The following is a 17,996-nucleotide window of genomic DNA, read 5'->3' as shown; positions in this document are numbered from 1 at the left end:
CATTTCTTGCGGTTGCAGGGGAAGGTGCCGGGAGTGGAGGTTGGGTTGGTGGGGGGTGTGGACCTGACGAGGGAGTCACGGAGGGAGTGGTCTTTTTGGGACGCTGGGAGGGGAGGGAAATATATCCCTGGTGCTGGGGTCTGTTTGGAGGTGGCGGAAATGACGACGGATGATACGATGTATATGGAGGTTGGTGGGGTGGTAGGTGAGGACCAGTGGACCAGTGGGGTTCTGCCCTGGTGGCGGTTGGAGGGATGGGGCTCAAGGGCGGAGGAGCGGGATGTGGAGGAGTTGTGGTGGAGAGCATCGTCGATCACGTTTGGGGGGAAATTGCGGTCTTTGAAGAAGGAGGCTATCATGGTACCTATCAGGGTGTAGCAGTACACACAGACATTGTAGCACCAATGTGTGCATTCATGACAGGTTTGCAGGCTGTGGTGCTGTGTGTAGCAACACTAATATAAATGATCTGGATGAGGGAACCAAATGTTCTAATTTCCATGTTTGCTGAAGACTTAAAATTGTACCAGACTGAGTGTTGTGAGGAGGATGTAAGGAGCTTTCAAGGTGATTGGAACAAGTTTTTTAGCGTGGACAAACATATAGCAGATGCAGTACAACATGGGTAAATATGAAATTATGTACTTTTTTTCATGATAAACAGAAAGGCAGACTATCACATAAATAGAGATGAAATAACTCCACAGACGCCAGTATCCTGTTGCCAAGGCACCTTTTATTTGCATGTAGATAGTCCTTGACACTGATGCAGGTCTGTCTAAACCAACTCTCGGAGTGAACAGAACCTTTGACACTCCTGTTCTTATCAGTCAGCTAAGGCTTCCTGATTGGGACTGTTAATCTGGTCCAATCAGGGAACTCATATTCTATGACGTCCACCTGGCTGATCTAGTTACAATCACTACATCCCTTCCCTTTGAGTCCAAGGACATAGATTTGATTTTAATTTTGTAGCTCTTCCTGGGGCATTCTAGCCCTGGATCAGGTTTCTGCACTCTGCCTCTGATATGAGTGGCACGTAACACACTGTGTAGCTCACCTCTTGTGCCCAGACTGTCTCGGAAGAAACTGCAAAGGAGCAAAGGAGTCGAAACAGCGACATCCAGCGTGTCCCTTTCAGATTCTGAGGTATCTTCAATGCTTGGTAGAGATGGAGAGCCCACTAGTTCTGGAACTGTCAGAAAGGTTGTTGAGCCCAGGTACGTTTTGCTCCTGCACTGATTGACTTTGCTGCTTTCATATGGTTGACATGCTTATTAAGGACATTTGCACCTACCTTAATTATAAACGTCACTGGATCTGAGCTCACATCAACCATGCCTCTTGCACATTATGGGCCATTCCTGTGAGTCCTGCACCAAACTTTGTTCCTGAAGTTAACTGTCTTTCTTGCTTAGTGGAGTCTTGTGTCCAGCATCAATTAGGAACCTGGTTGGTGTTGTATGTAGCAAAGCAGTAGGCTGTTTCTTTAAGACTGCCTTCAAAGTTTGGACTCTCGTTTTTGCCATACCATTGGATAATGGATGGTATGGAGCTGTCCTTATATGAAGAATACCATTTGACTTTTAGAAATACTTAAATTCTCTGCTGGTATAAATGATAGCCGTTATCTGTGACCAACGCTTCCAGGACCACACATTGATGTAATTAAGCCGGCGAGAGATCAATAGTCAATAATCCAGCGTATCAATCCTAGATTTCCCTGAATATGCTAATAATAGATCTCTAATTCTTGGTAAAGCGTTAATTTATACCCTTAAATGCATGATTATCTCGTTTTTCTCCAATTCCCATCATATAATGTTTCTTGTGTTAATTAGGTTCCCATCAGATAATTAATGCATTTAGTGCTATTTCACATAAAATAAACAAAGCTATTAATATGGTGTTATTTGCGTCCCTGCATGTGAACAAGATATTTAAATGTTATTCACTTAGGTTAAGCAAAGCAGTTAATATGGTGTCATTTACGTCAAACTTGACAATACCTCGGTTACAATCAGTTTTCTAGTCATTATGTTAAACCAACTGCCTGGGAAACAGACGGATGCTTGATTATGCCAAGATTTGTGCATTACTTATTCCATTCTCATGGTCACTGTGCTTAGCCATTTTACAAGGCAAGTTATTATTACAGAATGGAGACTTACAAATGGAGGATTTTAGCTATTATTTCCCCAGTTCTTTATCATATGAATTGCAAAAGATGCGTGCAGTTTTTCTATCGTCATCCCCATGTTTGACGAATTAACTGTATGTACATTCAACCACTTTATATTGATGTCCATAAAGAGCATTAGGCCAAGGAAAGGTCAGCATGTGAAGGAGTCCAGGGTTTACCTGGCCATCCCCACAAATGTGGGGGCGCTGCTGTCAGTAATTTTTGTCCTTGTTGGTATTCTGGATGGTGTGCCACCAATGCAGTTATGTCTGTATCCAGTCCTCGACGCCTGACATAACTTCTCGCTAACATCTTCATTTTGGAAACTTCTAGATGACCCTGGTGGAGTTCAGCCAGTATCTGGTGGCAACTTTTGTTCGGGACAATCACTCTTGCTCCTCACAATAATAGGCCATCCTCTACTATGATCTGATATCTCCAGCAAAGGTTCAGTCCTGAGTGTGACAGTCCCTTTGGTTTCTCCCATCACCACCAGCTGTTTTTGTTTTGCCAGGACTGGATCTTGCTGCATCCAAGTCCGATATTGTCAGCTGTGACTGGAAGACTGTCCAGAAAATGTAAGACCATTATGTAGTCTTGCAGCGGTGGTACCAGTGGGAGGCTACTCAATGCATCCATCTTTGCCAATTGGCCTTCTGGATGGTGTTCCAACCTGTAATTACCTGCACTTCATTCAGCCCACTGCTGAATTCAACCTGAAGCTATGGGCAGCCCTGCTTTGTTCTCTTTAAGTGGACGTGGTCGGATTTTGTGGTCCATTATTATTATAAATTTGTGTGTAAAGAAATTGGGGAACTTTTGGCCTCCAGATATGACTTGCCAAAACTTCATCCTCTCTCTGGGTATATTTATGCTCTGTACTAGCCAAAGTTCTAGGATCATGTGCTACTGAGTGTTCCTCTCCTTTGTGCCACTTATGAGCTAATACCATCCCAATGATGTATGGAGTGGCATCACATCATTAAATCTCTCTTGGGATCATCGTGTGACAACACCTTAAAGAATGATACCTGTTCACTTCCCTGAAAGCTAGTCCTCATCTGTGCGACTATTTCCAAGGCTGACCTTTTTGTTTTAAAAAATGTTGATGAAAGGTGCAAGGATGGAGGCCAGGCTATGAGAACTTTCTGTAATAATTCACCAGCCCAAGGAAAGACATGGGCCGGGACACCTTTATCTTCCAATGGACGTAAGCAGGTCTTGATCGATGATTCCTTCGCTTTCCAGCCTTCTAATTTCTGCCTGTACTTTTGCCGTAAGGCAAATGGTACTGGGTGGGCCTTGCAACATTGTGGAATTGCTTCCTGGTCAACATGCAAGGAGATGATCTCTCTACCTTCCTGATAAACTTCTGGGTATTTAATAAGGGCTTCACTCACGCAGCCATTTTCATATTGAAAAGCATTAAGCTAATCTAGGTGAATATTTCTCAACCATGCATCCCTTGAAGAGTATTAAGGTGGAAAGGTCATCTGGTTATTGAGAAATGCAAGAGAGGAGATTGCTGGGCCTTGACTAAAGAGGTCCTGAAGGACTGGCGAGTAGCTAATGTTGCCCCTCTGTTCAAGAGGGGATGTAGGGATGATCCAAGGAAACTATAGACTGGTGAGCCTCACATCAGTGGTTGGAAACTATTTGGAAAAGCATAGCCTAACTAGGGATAGCCAGCATGGCTTTGTGTGGGGCAGGTCATGTCTTATTAACTTGATTGTATATTATTTTGAGGAGGTGACAAAGGTGATCGAGGGTAGAGCAGTGAATGTTGTCTCCATGGATTTTTGTAAGTCTGTGACAAGGCCCCTCATGATGGGCTCAACCAGAAGATTAAGATGCAAAACGATCCACAGTGATTTGGCCGCTTAAATTCAGAAATAGCTTGCCCATAGAAGGCAGGTGATAGTGGTGGAAGGGTGTTTTTCTGGCTGTAAGTCCATGACTAGTGGTGTCCTGTAGGGATCCATTCTGGGACCTTTGCATTTTGTGATATATATTTATATAAATGACTTGGATGAAAATGGAAATTCATATGCTTGCAGCCAATAGACAATAGGTGCAGGAGTAGGCCATTCTGCCCTTCGAGCCTGCACCACCATTCAATATGATCATGGCTGATCACCAATAAAGATTGGTGGAGTTGTAGATACTGTAGAAGGTTGTCAAAGGATACAGCAGGATATCAACCAGTTACAGAACTGGGTAGAGAAAGGGTGGATGGAGTTTAATTCAGGTAAGCGAAAGTGTTGCATTTCGGGAAATCAGATGTCATGTCGCAGCTTTATAAGACTTTGGTTAGGCCACAGTTAGAATATTGCACTCAGTTCTAGTTCCCATATTACAGGAAGGAAGTGGAGAGGGTGCAGAAGAGGTTTACCAGGATGCTGCCTGGATTAGCAGGTATGAGCTATCAGGAGAGGGCAGAAAAACCTGGGTTGCTTTCTCTGGAGCAGCACAAGCTAAGGGGAGACTTTGATAGAAGTGTATAAAATTATGAGATGCATAGACAGGGTTGGCAGTCAGAATCTTTTTCCCAGAGTTGAAATGCCTAACACGAGGTAGCAAATTCAAAGGAGCTGGGAATGGCAGGCTTCTTTTACAGAGACAATGGTAGGAGGCCAATAAAAGTAAGATAGCTGGAGTTTATAGTCTATATGTTCCAATGAGGGTGGAGGGCAAGGTTAGCAGAAATGGGGAACCCTGGATGACACGAGGTATTGAGACTTTGACCAGAAAAAAGGAAGAGGCATGGTTCAGGTACACATTGCAGGGGTCAAGGGAATCCCTAGAGTTATATAGAGGATGCAGGAGTTTACTGAAGATGGAAATCAGGTGGGTGAAAATGGAGCACGAAATAGCCTTGGCTGAGAAGATTAGGGTGAATCCAAAGCGCTTCAAATATATTCAAGGAAAAAGAATAACTAGAGAGAGAGTAGTACATCTCAAAGGACCACGTATGTGTGGAAACGCAGGAGATGGGCAAGGCCCTCAATGAATCTTTCTTCTCTGTCTTTAGTGTGGAGAAAGACTTGGGAACTTGGGCAAGTTAGTGGTGATATCTTGGGGACAGTCCATATCAGAGTAGAGGAGGTATTGGACATATTAGAATGTATGAAGGTGGGTAAACCTCCTGGTCTTGGCCAGATATATCCAAGAACCCTGCAAGAGGCTAGAGAAAAAATTGCAGGGGCGCTGGCTGATATTTTTTCACTCGCTAAGGGTGAGGTCCCAGAAGATGAGAGGGTAGCGACTGTTGTGCCCTTATTCAAGAAGGGCTGCAAAGAAAACGTGGCAACGATAGACTGATAAGACTAACATCTGTGGTAGATAGTTTACTTGAGAAGATTGAGGGATATGATATACATGCACTTGGCAAGACAGTGTTTGATTTGGAGTAGTCAGCATGGCTTTGTGTGGGAGATCATGTCTCACAAAGTTTTTAGAGTTCTTTGAAGTGACCAGGAATGTTGACGAGGGCAGGGTGGGTAAACAGTCTATATGGACTTCAGTAAGGCTCCACGTGATAAGCTGCTCTGGAAGGTTAGATCGCATGGAATCCAGGGGAGCTGGCAAATTGAATACACAATTGGCTTAATGATAGGAAGCAGAGGGTAATAATGGAAGGATTCCTGTTGGTCAGGAGGCCTGTGACTCGTGGAGTGCCTCCGGTTGGTGCTGGGCCCATTATTGTTTGTTATCTATATCAATGATTTGGATGAGAATGTACAAGAAGTGATTAGTAAGTTTGCTAATGCCACTAAAATAGTGGACAATGAGGAAGGTTATCAGAAATTGCAGCAGGACCTTGATCAGCTGGGGAAGTGGGCTGAGAAATGGCACGTGTGAGGTCTTACATTTTGGAAAGTCAAATCAAGGTAGGAGTTTCATGGTGAATGGTAGGGCATTAAGGAGTGTAGCAGAACAGGGGGATCTTGGAGTTCAGTTCTCTGAAAGTAGAGTCACAGGTAGACAGGGCAGTGAAGAAGGCTTTTGGCACTGAAGTTGGGAAGTTATGTTGTAGTTAAACAGGACGTTGGTGAGGTCGCACTTGGAGTTTTGTGTTTAGTTTTGGTGACCTTATTATATGATGGTGGTTATTAAACTGGAAAGAGTGCACAAGAAATTTGCACCTGATAAAAGAGCAGTTCTCTGAAAGCTAGTGCTTCCAACTAAACCTGTTGGACTATAACCTGGTGTTGTGTGATGTTTAATTTTGTACACCCCAGTCCAACACTGGCATCTCCAAATCAAGGAAGTCACAATTGCCTGGACTCAAAGGTCTGAGTTATAGGGAGAGGTTGGACAATCAGATGTTTTCTTTAGAGCATAGGAGACATGGGGCAATCTTTATAAAGGTATCTAACATCATGAGAGCCATGGATAGGGTGAATGCACTCAGTCTTTTCCCCAGGGTTGGGGAATCGAGGATTGGAGGGCATCGGTTTAAAGTTAGAGGGGGAAGAATAAAAGGGAATCTGAGGGACAACTTTTTAACACCGAGGGTGGTACGCATATGGAATGAGCTGCCAGATAAAATTGTTGAGGCGGGTACATTAACAACATTTAGACAAATATATGGATAGTAAAGGATTAGAAGGATACGGGCCACGTTCAGGGGATTGGGGTTAGTATGGATGGGCATTTTGGCCAGCGTGGATCAGTTTGGGCCAAAGGGCCTGTCTCCATGCTGTAGGCCTTTGACTCTGACCATTACATATTGTTCAGAACCATTCACAAATCCTCAGCCATCCATGTTCAAATGCAACAGGCTCTGGGCTGTATCCAATCCTGGGCTGGCAAGTACTTTTCATGAGTACACAAGTGCCAGGCTTTGACCTTCACAATTAGGAGAGAGTGAGGACGGCAGGTGCAGAACTGAAGATTCTGCCCTTCTCATTTGCTGCTTGACCGGCTGTGCTTTCTCCAGCTCCACTTTTTATCCACCCCATCACCAAGAAGAGACCATCTTAACCATCTCCCCTTGACATTCAATGGTGTTACTATCACTGAATTGCCCCACTATCAACATCCTATGGGGTTGCCATTGACCAGAAACTCAGCTGGACTACGTACATAAACACAGTGGCTGCAGGTCAGAGGGTGGGAATATTGCAGCGTGTAACTCATCTCCTTTCATAGAAAGCCTGTTCACCATCTACCAGGTACAAGTCAGGAGTGTGATGAGTATAGCTCCAACAACACTCAAGCTTGACACCATCCAAGACAAAGCAGTCTGCTTGATTGGTATTACATCCACAAGCATCTACTCTCTCCACCAGCAATGATCAGTGCACCATGTTGCTATTATCTACAACATACACTGTAGAAATTTATCAAAGATTCTCGCACCTTCCAAACACAAAACAACTTACATCAAGAAGGACAAGGACAGTAGAAAATAAGAACACCAGCACCCTCAAGTTTCCCTCCAAGTCACTCCCCATCCTGAACTTGGAAATGTATCGCCATTCCTTCACTGTCGCTGTGCCAAAACCATGGAATTCCCTACCAAATGGCATTACAGGTTAACTCCCAGGTAGACTGCAGCAGTTCAAGACGACAGCTCACTACCACCTTCTCAAGGACAGCAATGTATAAATAATAATGAGCAGTGATGCCCATACCCCACAAATGAGTTTTTTAAAAATCTGTTTCAATTTAGTAAATGCCATAAACACCCCCTTGGCCAAGGCAAATTCAGCAAAACAGATTTGCACACTTGCTATTCCCTGCAGTCCAGGAGAAAATAAACAGAAGACTGAATCTAGTAGCAAAGACAGAACATGATCTTTTGTAGCAGCAGAGGACGATCTCTGTCTTCAACTCCAAAATCCCAACTTCAATAAATGAAAGCAAAACTGAAACTAAAACTGAAACCTCTGTCAGCCTGACTCCATCCACTTGTGCTTCTTATGTTTACTTTTCAAAAAAAAAGACACCCCAAAGCTATTTACTTTCCAGAGAGCAGACTCCTTGGCATCAGTGCATTCAGTAGATGAGTTGGTAGGGCCTGTTCCCACACTGTAGGGAATCTAATCAAATCAAATCTAATCCCAACTCCTATACTGAAAACCATTTTTGAACAGGTCTCTTCTGACCCAGGAGGGATCCCAATGATCCAAAAATCTGAATCCTTGCCCACTGCACCGTCACCTCAGCCACTGATTTATTCGCCCTATTTTCTTAACCCTCCTCATGGGAGTCATCCAGAGGTTACTACCTTTTTGAATTTCGGCTTTTTAACCTCTTACCTATATTACCTCTGCAAAGCCTTAACCCATTCCCTGTCATTGTTACCAGTGTGTACAAAAACCTCCTGCTTCTCTCTGTCCCCTTTGACAATATGCTGAAATTGATTTTGAGACGTCCTTGATCCTTGCACCAACCAGGGAGACAACATACTATCCTGTAAGCAAGGGGGAGGGTGTCCTAAACAAGGAGGACCATAGCTGAGGAGGAGCTTGTGTTCCATGGGGAGGGTGTCCGAAGGGAATACCATAATCAAGGGGGAGGGTGTCCAAAGGGGATATTGTTATCAAGGGGGCATGTCTGCAAAAGAGTCTTTTTTTCAAGGGCTTGGGTGTCTGAAGGGGACACTGTAACCAAGGATGAAGGTGTCCGAAGGGAAGCCTGCATCAAGGAAGAGGGTGTCTGAAGGGGAGATTGTAATCAAAGGCGAGGGTGTTTGAAACTGAAGTCAGAGAGAGAAATTGTAGTCAGAGCGTGTCAGAGGGAGAGAGACTGAAGTCACAGCATTACAGGGAGTTTTCAGGGATGGCATGACTGCCAAGCAGAGAGATTTGGTTTGACCACCGCCTGCTCCTTCCCCGTCCCACTCCTCCTCCTCTTCCTGCTCTGCTGTAATCCAGAGAGCCTGTTGGCCAAGAAAGGTGATCTTGGAATTCAACAGTTTATCTCTCAGACAGCATTGTCACACATGTCACAACCTAGCAGCACAAAGATGTTGCTCGTCATTGCTCAGCTCTTTCATGTATGATATTACAGCAATAAGAATCTGTGTTTGAAACTCCTGATGCAGTTAGGAAACTGTTTACTGTGTTTTGCTCTTTTCAAATCCATAGCGCGCAGAGTCATGCAGCAAGGAAACAGACCCTTCGGTCAAACTAATCCATGCCGACCAGAATCCCAAACTAAACCAGACCCACCATCTGCTCCTGGCCCATATCCCTTAAAACCTTTCCTATTCATATATTTAGCCAAATTTCTTTTTAACATTGTAATTGTACCCACGTCCACCACTGTTGTGAAGGGATAGAGATGTACTGTACCTTTAGGAGAGAGAGAGGAAGCTAGCAAGGACTGACTGAAAGCAGAGTGTCCTGAACAAGGCAAAAATGTAACACCTGGTCGAAACAAACAGCTGGAATTGTGTTGCCATGGGACAAAAACAAATTCAGATTCGGCCAATCAGTTTAAATTATGCCCCAGATACCAAAGTCCAATCAAATTTGAATTTTACTGTTTGGGATTATATCAAACCAACGAAATGATTTGATATTTTGCGGTATAAAACCAGACATTTTGAACAATTAGGAGAAGAACTGCTAAGAAGACCAACAAGTATTGGTGCTCACCAAATATCTCTCTGAAAGGTGCCTGTTCATATGAAAGACCTGAGAGGCAGAATACTGAGGGAAAGACAACAGGGGAAAATCTGCAGAGGAAGGTATAAAGTGAAAATTTGGCTGGCTGGCTGGTTTTGGAATTTGAGGTTTTTTTGTCCATCTTAATCAGGGTTTTTATTGGGTCAGTATTGTAGAGGGGTAGATAAAAGATAGGTTTAAGAGAAAGGAGTTGTAAATAATTGTTTAATATTCTCTTGTGGACTTAAAGAATGAAATTGTTATTTTTTACTTTAAATAGTGACCTCTGGGATAGTTCTTTGCTTCTCGAATTTTAACAGTTTATGGCGCGAGGTGAGCTTCTCTGTGTGTCGGGTTTAAATTAACGGAGGGGTTTCCCTGTGTCATAACACTATTTTCTCAGGATGTTCATTCCACATGCAAACCACTCTCTGTATGAAAAATGTGCACTTTTTTTTTTAGAATCTCTCGCCTCTCACCTTAAAAATGTGTCTTGAAATCCCCCATCCTAGGGAAAAGGCAACTACCATTAACTCTATCTGTACCCCTCATTATTTTATAAATTTCTGTAAGGTCGCCTATCAACCTCCTACCTCCAATGAAAAAAGGCTCGGCCTGCCCAGCCTAATACCTTAAGCCTTCCTTATCATTGAGAATTTGTTTCTTGTTTTTCTTCAGCATGAATTCATCCAGGTGCAATCAAGGATGCAGGAAAAAACATGTATTTTGATAATTCTTTTGCAGGAAAAATATTGGATTGGATGTTCTGAGGTTCACAGGATATTGTTTGTGCTTTCTGGATAATTCTCTGGGGATTTTACAAGCAGCTTGTCAAAGCACATGATTAGATCTTTGTACGAATGTCTACAGGCAATGTCATGTTTGTTCAGTCCCAGAGACTGGAGTTGCTCTATGCAAAATTAACAATTGATTGATTTGCCTCCTAGCTAACTGTAGTTCATAATGTAATTTTAACATTGATCAACTAATTTGAAACTCCATGCTGTGGTCTGCATTAAAGTTCAATGACTTTCAGTGTAGGTCTAGTTGAGGGCAGTCGGGGCATATTTCAAGACTGTAAACCACAGATGGAAAGAGCATTTTATTTCTCTGATACATAAACCACAAGGGACACAGGCATTTTTAGAAAGGTTACATGCCAGAGATTAGAACTCAATGAAAATTTAAGCCTGTAACAAGAACAACTTGGATGGAAATGTCTCCCAGTGTTTTACACAGTGAATTGCTTTGAACCATAGTGGCTTACTTTGTGGGCCTGTCTGACATCTAGTTCATGTACAGCAAGGTCCTATAAACAGTGCAGAATTTCCCATTGATCTAGAATTCCCAGTGTTGGTTCAGCTGTAATCCTTTCAATTTCATTGCACGTGGGCTGTGCCAATCTCCCACAGTAGTGCAAGAACACAAGGATATTTGCTCGGTCAAACACCCATGCAAATTATATTTTATAGCAATGAAACCAAAAAAGGCATTCATTCTACATTTCAGTTCGTGGATAAGAAGCAACCCAAAGTAAACAATAATTAACTTGGAGAAGAACCAACCTCAGTGGGGTAACAATAGGCCTTTGTCCAATTAATTGAAATTAATCACTGAGACAATTACAAAGTTAATTTTTTCAGCTCAGAAACATCCAGCTCCAGACGTGGGGTAACTTAATGTTAATATGGAAGTACAATTCAACTGTTGGAAAGAGTGGCCATTCATAATTTTTGAAAGTTTGCTAGGAACAACCAATATTTGCAGAAACCTCAGGAAAACCAGTTAAACACTGAGAACTCTCCCTTGAAACAAACTGCTTATAACAGGGAAACCGGTTTCTTCAAACAGTGCCATTTGTGGACTACTTAGATGAGGCAAAAGGCAGTGAGGACCAGCAACCTCCCGATCCCGCCAGATTGCATTTCCCTTCAATAAAACCAACAGCACAAATGGGCAAGAATGTTGCTGTTTTCAGTGAGACAGGATGAGGTGATGCTTCACTTCGAGCTGGTGTTGAGCACCGTGTTCCTCCATTTTCCTCTTTGTTTACCGCTTTGTGTTAAAAGTTTAACCTCTGCCACATGTTGTAATGGAACAGAGAGCAGTACAGCACAGTGTAGGCCCTTCAGCCCTCGATGTTGTGCCAACCTTTCATCCTGCTCTAAGATCAAAATAACCCACATACTCTGCATTTTCCTATCATCCATGTCCCTATCCAAATGTCATTTGAATGTCCCTAATGTATCTGAAGGCGTTCAACAAGGTTCCCCATGGGAGACTGATTAGCAATGATCTCATGGAATACAGGGAGGACTAGCCATTTGGATACAGAACTGGCTCAAAGGTAGAAGACAGAGGGTGGTGGTGGAGGGTTGTTTTTCAGACTGGAGGCCTGTGACCAGTGGAGTGCCACAAGGATCGGTGCTGGGCCCTCTACTTTTTGTCATTTACATAAATGATTTGGATGTGAGCATAAGAGGTACAGTTAGTAAGTTTGCAGATGACACCAAAATTGGAGGTGTAGTGGACAGTGAAGAGGGTTACCTCAGATTACAACAGGATCTGGACCAGATGGGCCAATGGGCTGAGAAATGGCAGATGGAATTTAATTCAGATAAATGCGAAGTGTTGCATTTTGGGAAAGTAAATCTTAGCAGGACTTATACACTTCATGGTAAGGTTCTAGGGAATGTTGCTGAACGAAGAGACCTTGGAGTGCAGGTTCATAGCTCCTTGAAAGTGGAGTTGCAGGTAGATAGGATAGTCAAGAAGACATTTGGTATGCTTTCCTTTATTGGTCAGAGTATTGAGTACAGGAGTTGGGAGGTTATATTGCGGCTGTACAGGACATTGGTTAGGCCACTGTTGGAATATTGCGTGCAATTCTGGTCTCCTTCCTATCGGAAAGATGTTGTGAAACTTGAAAGGGTTCAGAAAAGATTTACAAGGATGTTGCGAGGATTTGAGCTACAGGGAGAGGCTGAACAGGCTGGGGCTGTTTTCCTTGCAGCGTCAGAGGCTGAGGGGTGACCTTATAGAGATTTACAAAATTATGAGGGGCATGGATAGGGTAAATAGACAAAGTCTTTTCCCTGGGGTCAGGGCGTCCATAACTAAAGGGCATAGGTTTAGGGTGAGAGGGGAAAGATATAAAAGAGACCTAAGGGGCAACTTTTTCACAGAAGGTGGCACGTGTATGGAATGAGCTGCCAGAGGGTGGTGGAGGCTGGTACAATTGCAACATTTAAGAGGCATTTGGATGGGTATATGAATAGGAAGGGTTTGGAGGGATATGGGCTGGGCGCTGGCAGGTGGGACTAGATTGGGTTGAGATATCTGGTTGGCATGGACGGATTGGACCAAAAGGGTCTGTTTCTATGCTGTACATCTCTATGACTCTATGACTGTACCACCACTGCTGGCAGTGCATTCCACACACCTTCCACACTCTGTGTACAGGACCTACCTCTGACATCTCCCCTGAGAGCCTTTTTTCCTCGATGGTGATGGCTAGCTTTAAATTGAAGGGTAATAGATGTCAGAGGTATGTTCTTTACTCCGGGTGTAGTAAGGGTGTGGAATGCCCTGCCTGCAGCAGTAGTGGATTCGCCAACATTAAGGGTATTTAAATGGTCGCTGGATAAACATATGGATGATAATGGCATAGTGTAGGTTAGATGGGGTTTGGATTTGTTTCACAGGTTGGCACAATATCAAGGGCCAGAGGGCCGGCACTGTGCTGTAATGTTCTATGTTGTAAACCTTCCTTCAAATAATGCCCTTAAAATAATGCCCCCTCATGATAGCCATTTCCATCCTGGGAAAAGTCTCTGGTTATCCACTCTATCTATGCCTGTCATCATCTTGTACACTTCTATCAAGTCACCTCTCATCTTTCTCCACTCCAATGAGAAAAGCCCTAGCTCCCTCAACCTTTCTTCATAAGACATGCCCTCCAGTCCAGGTAGCAGCCTGGTAAATCTCCTCTGCACCCTCTCTAAAGCTTCCACATCCTTCCGATAATGAGGGGATCAGAACTGAACACAATATTCGAAGTGTGGTCTAACCAGAGCTTTATAGAGCTGCAGCATAACCTCGTGGCTCTTAAACTCAATCCCCCTGCTAATGAAAACCAACACACTATATGCTTCTTAACAACACTATCAACTTGGGTGGCAACTTAAGGGATCTGTGGACGTGGACCCTAAAATCCCTCTGTTCCTTCACACAGCTAACAATCCTGCCTTTAACCCTGTATTCTGCATTCAAATTTGACCTTCCAAAGTGAATCACTTCAGACTTTTCCCGGTTGAACACCATCTGTCACTTCTCAGTCCACCTCTGCATCCTGTCAGTGTCCTGTTGCAACCGACAATAGCCTAAAATAGCCCTCCACACTATCCACCAACCTTCGTATCATCAGCGAACCTACTAACCCACCCTTCCACTTCTTCATCGAAGTCATATATAAAAATCACAAAGAGCAGAGGTCCCAGAGCCGATCCCTGGGAACAGCACTGGTCACTGAGCACCAGGCTGAATACTGTCCATGTATTTCCCACCCTCTGTCCTCTATAGGCCAGCCAATTCTGTATCCAGACAGCCAGATTTCCCTTTATTCCATGCTTCCTTACTTTCTGAGCGAGCCTACCATAGGGAACCTTATCAAACACCTTGTTAAATCAATATTCACCACATCCACTGCTCTACCTTTTGTGTTTTGTCACATCCTCAAAATTCAGGAAGGCTTCTGAGGCATGACCTATCCCTCTCAAAGTCTCACAAACATAAATCTTTTTTTCTAAACTCTGCATTATTGTCTCTTGTATTTTTGAGAAATCGTGCTGTGCAGTGAGGGGGGGGGGGGGTTCGGAGGAAGGAATGAGAATTTTGGTATGTTGTTTAGTTCTGACTGTGCCATTGGTGGGTCAATCAGAACAGTGCACTTAATGCAATCAGGAGGACTCTTGTGGGTGATAGTGCTCTGCAGACCACACTCTTGAGTCCCACTAACCACTAGACTACTGTAAGCAATGTTAATTTGTTGGTACTCAAGCTCTGAATTGCTTATTGTATTGTTTATTTGGTGCAGGAATTGTCTGATCTCAGGCACATCCATGCCAAGCTAAAGAAACAGTACCAAGAAAAGATGGCTGAGCTGGCACATGCAAACAGAAGAGTCGAACAGCACGAAGCCGAAGTGAAGAAACTGCGCCTTCGAGTAGAAGAGTTAAAGAAGGAGTTGGCCCAGGCAGAGGATGAGGTGTGCCTTCTTACATTATCTAGATTTCTGGAGGGACTGAGGGATGCCATAAGGAACTCAGCTGCTTAAAAATGTTGGGAAAGCTGAAGTGGTAAGGCAGTCTGAGAGAATATTCCGAGAGAACATTTTTTAAAAGACTTGCTGCCTTACTGAAATGATCACTTTTCTCACTTGTTAGGTCAGGTTTCTCTCACTTCCAGATGTCCTGAATAATGGAGAGTAGCCTCCTATGTCTGTAGAGGCCTCCACCAATTGTACTGTGAGCAGTACAGAGACCACTAACCACTAACAGGGGTCAAGATGTTCGTATGGACCATGGGTATATGAGCAGTAAGTCATGCTTCAAGCTCTTAACAGAGCACAGCAAATGCACTGATCCCATGTGCAAAATGACTAATTGCCAAACAGTGTTGTGACCAATTGTTCCCCCCGGAAAGCCTGGAAACACTGAATTTACCCCAATAATTACACAGTCTATGTTGTCCTATTGCCGTTTTGAGTCACTGGTACCAGAATTTGATCATCATTTGATGATTTGGCTCTTGTGTGCATTCTGCACCATGCTATTTACTCACAAGCTACACACCTGTCTGCTGCAAACAGATAGTCTTCATTGTGGCTCTCCAGATGGAAACAAATGAAATATTGTAGGAAGATCTTGGATTCCAGGCTCAGATGGTTCTGTTCCCAGCAGAAGGCAAGGAGATAACCATGATCTCAGCTCATGTCCATAGCATGGCAACGCAGCAGACTCCTTCATGGTGCAGACTTCCTCAGTGAACATCAAACCTGTCGAAAAAAGTACCAGTGTTCATCAGAATGGTTTCATGTACGTTATTCAGCTAATCCTTCTGTCCCTCTGCAATCAGGGATATTTCTCCTGGTCCTCACTGCTGCTGATCAGATTTTTATTTCAGTTTAAGAAAAGGTGTCATAACAATGTAGCACAGTGTATATAGCCTAGCATGAGGAGTGTAGAGGGTTTCCTGTTCTGTAGAACATAGCTACATCAGGGACAGGAGAGATAAGGAAGGGAGGATCCCTTCCCTGCAAAAACAAAACTCCGTGAACCAGTGGACTTTACAATGGTTTCCTAAAGGTTACCATCACAGTCTATCTCAAATGTACCAAGGCATTACCTTGGTTGTTAGTTCAGTATACTCACAGAAATATATCGTTCTCACATAGTTCCCCATAGCACTCACTGTAAAATATTACTCACTCATGAGTCCACTTGTCCAGTGCACTCACTGTATTATATAATTCTGAATGGTTCCCTGTGTCCAGTTCTCATTGCTAAATATCATTCTCGCACAGTTCCTAGTGTCCAGTTCTCTCACACTTCTATATTATTATATAATAATTCCCTGTGTCTAATTCTCTCATTATTATGTAACCTTCTGCCATGGCTCAGGTGGGAATTTCTCACTGGACCTGAAATGTTAACACTGTTTTCTCTCCAGAGATGCTGCCGAACCTGCTGAGATTTTCTAGCAATTTCTGTTTTTGCTAAAGGGTTATTCTGTGACTGTGCCTGCATGTCCTAGTCTCTGCTACTAGGGGAACATCTTATCAACATCCCTCTATCCAGACCTTTCCGTATTCTGGAAATTTCAATGAGATTTCTCCTCATCCTCCTAAACTCCACCGAATATAAACCCAGCATCCTCAACTGCTCCTCGAATGACAAACCCTTAATTCCCAGGATTTTTGTGAACCTCTTCTGGAACCCCCTCTTTTGTTAGATATTTGGCCCAAACTGCTCTCAATATTGCAAATGCGGTCTGGACAGAGCCTCAGCAGTACATCCCTGCTCTCTCGAAATGAATGCTAAGATTGCATTGTCTTCCTAACTGTCAACTGGGCCTGTATGTTAACCTTAAGAAAATCTTGAACGAGGATTCCCAAATCTGTGCTTCAGATTTCCAAAATCTTTCCCCATTTAGAATCTATGTCTCTATTCTTCCTTCGAAAGTGCATAACCTCTCACTTTTTCACATTGTATCAATCTGCCACTTCATTGCACACTATCCTAGTCTATTCAAGTCCGTCCCACTTCCTCAACACTACCTGTCCCTTCATCAGTTTTTGTGAGACTTAGCCTTGGGTTCCTTCATCCAGACCGTTCATATATAGCGTGAATAAAACACTGACTCCGACAGAACTCCATGAGTCACCGGCTCCCCTCCTGAAAAAGACTCCTTTGTCCCCACACTCTGCCAGTCAGCCAATCCTCTATCCATGCCAGTACATTGTGCCTAATACCATGGCCTCTTATTTAGCAACTTTGTCAAAGGCCTTCGGGAAATCCAAATAGAACTCATTTACTGACTCTTCTTTGAGGAGGTAACAAGCAAATTAGACAATGTATTCGACAGATCTTTCAAGACGTGACCTCCCTTTGACGTAGCGATGCTGACTCAGCCCTATTTACCGTGTACTTCCAAGTACTATGCAATTTCGTGCTTAATAATGGACACTAAAATCTTACCGATGACCAAGACTAACTGGCCTCGAATTTCCCATCTTCTGTCTCTCTCCCTCATTGAACAAATGAGTTACACTATTTTCCAGACGTCTGGGACACTGCCTGACTCCAGTGATTCCTGAAAAATCAGCACTAATGCCTCGACAACCCCCTCCGCAATCTCCTTCAGAACTCTAGGTTTGTAGTACACCTGGTCTGGTTGATAGATCCACCTTCAGATTTTTCAGCTTTCACACTAGTGTTGGCTACTACACTACCCAACTCTCTTCAAAATCTACTGGTGGCTTGCACTTTGAAGACTGATGCGAAGTGTCAATTCATTTCCTCTGCAGTTTTGTTGTTCCCCACGACGACTACACCTGCCTCATTTTCCAGTGGTCCAATATCTACTCTTGTGTCTTTCTGTCTGTCACTCGCTCTCGCTCTCACGCTCTCGCTCTC

General features: G+C 43.5%; 1 protein-coding gene across 1 annotated transcript in view; it reads left to right on the top strand.

Annotated features, from left to right (window-relative positions):
* ccdc102a (coiled-coil domain containing 102A) overlaps window positions 1–17,996 on the top strand; it is a 251,223-nt gene that overhangs the window by 202,092 nt on the left and 31,135 nt on the right. The window contains exon 7 of the mRNA XM_043707419.1: window positions 14,897–15,067. Coding sequence (XP_043563354.1) covers window positions 14,897–15,067 — 171 coding nt within the window. The remainder of the gene's footprint in view (window positions 1–14,896; window positions 15,068–17,996) is intronic.

This window comes from Chiloscyllium plagiosum, chromosome 17, assembly GCF_004010195.1.
Source record: "Chiloscyllium plagiosum isolate BGI_BamShark_2017 chromosome 17, ASM401019v2, whole genome shotgun sequence".
NCBI classification, from domain to species: Eukaryota; Metazoa; Chordata; class Chondrichthyes; order Orectolobiformes; family Hemiscylliidae; genus Chiloscyllium; species Chiloscyllium plagiosum.
The sequence above is the reverse complement of the archived record's forward strand: the minus strand, read 5'-3'. Positions and strand labels throughout refer to the sequence as shown.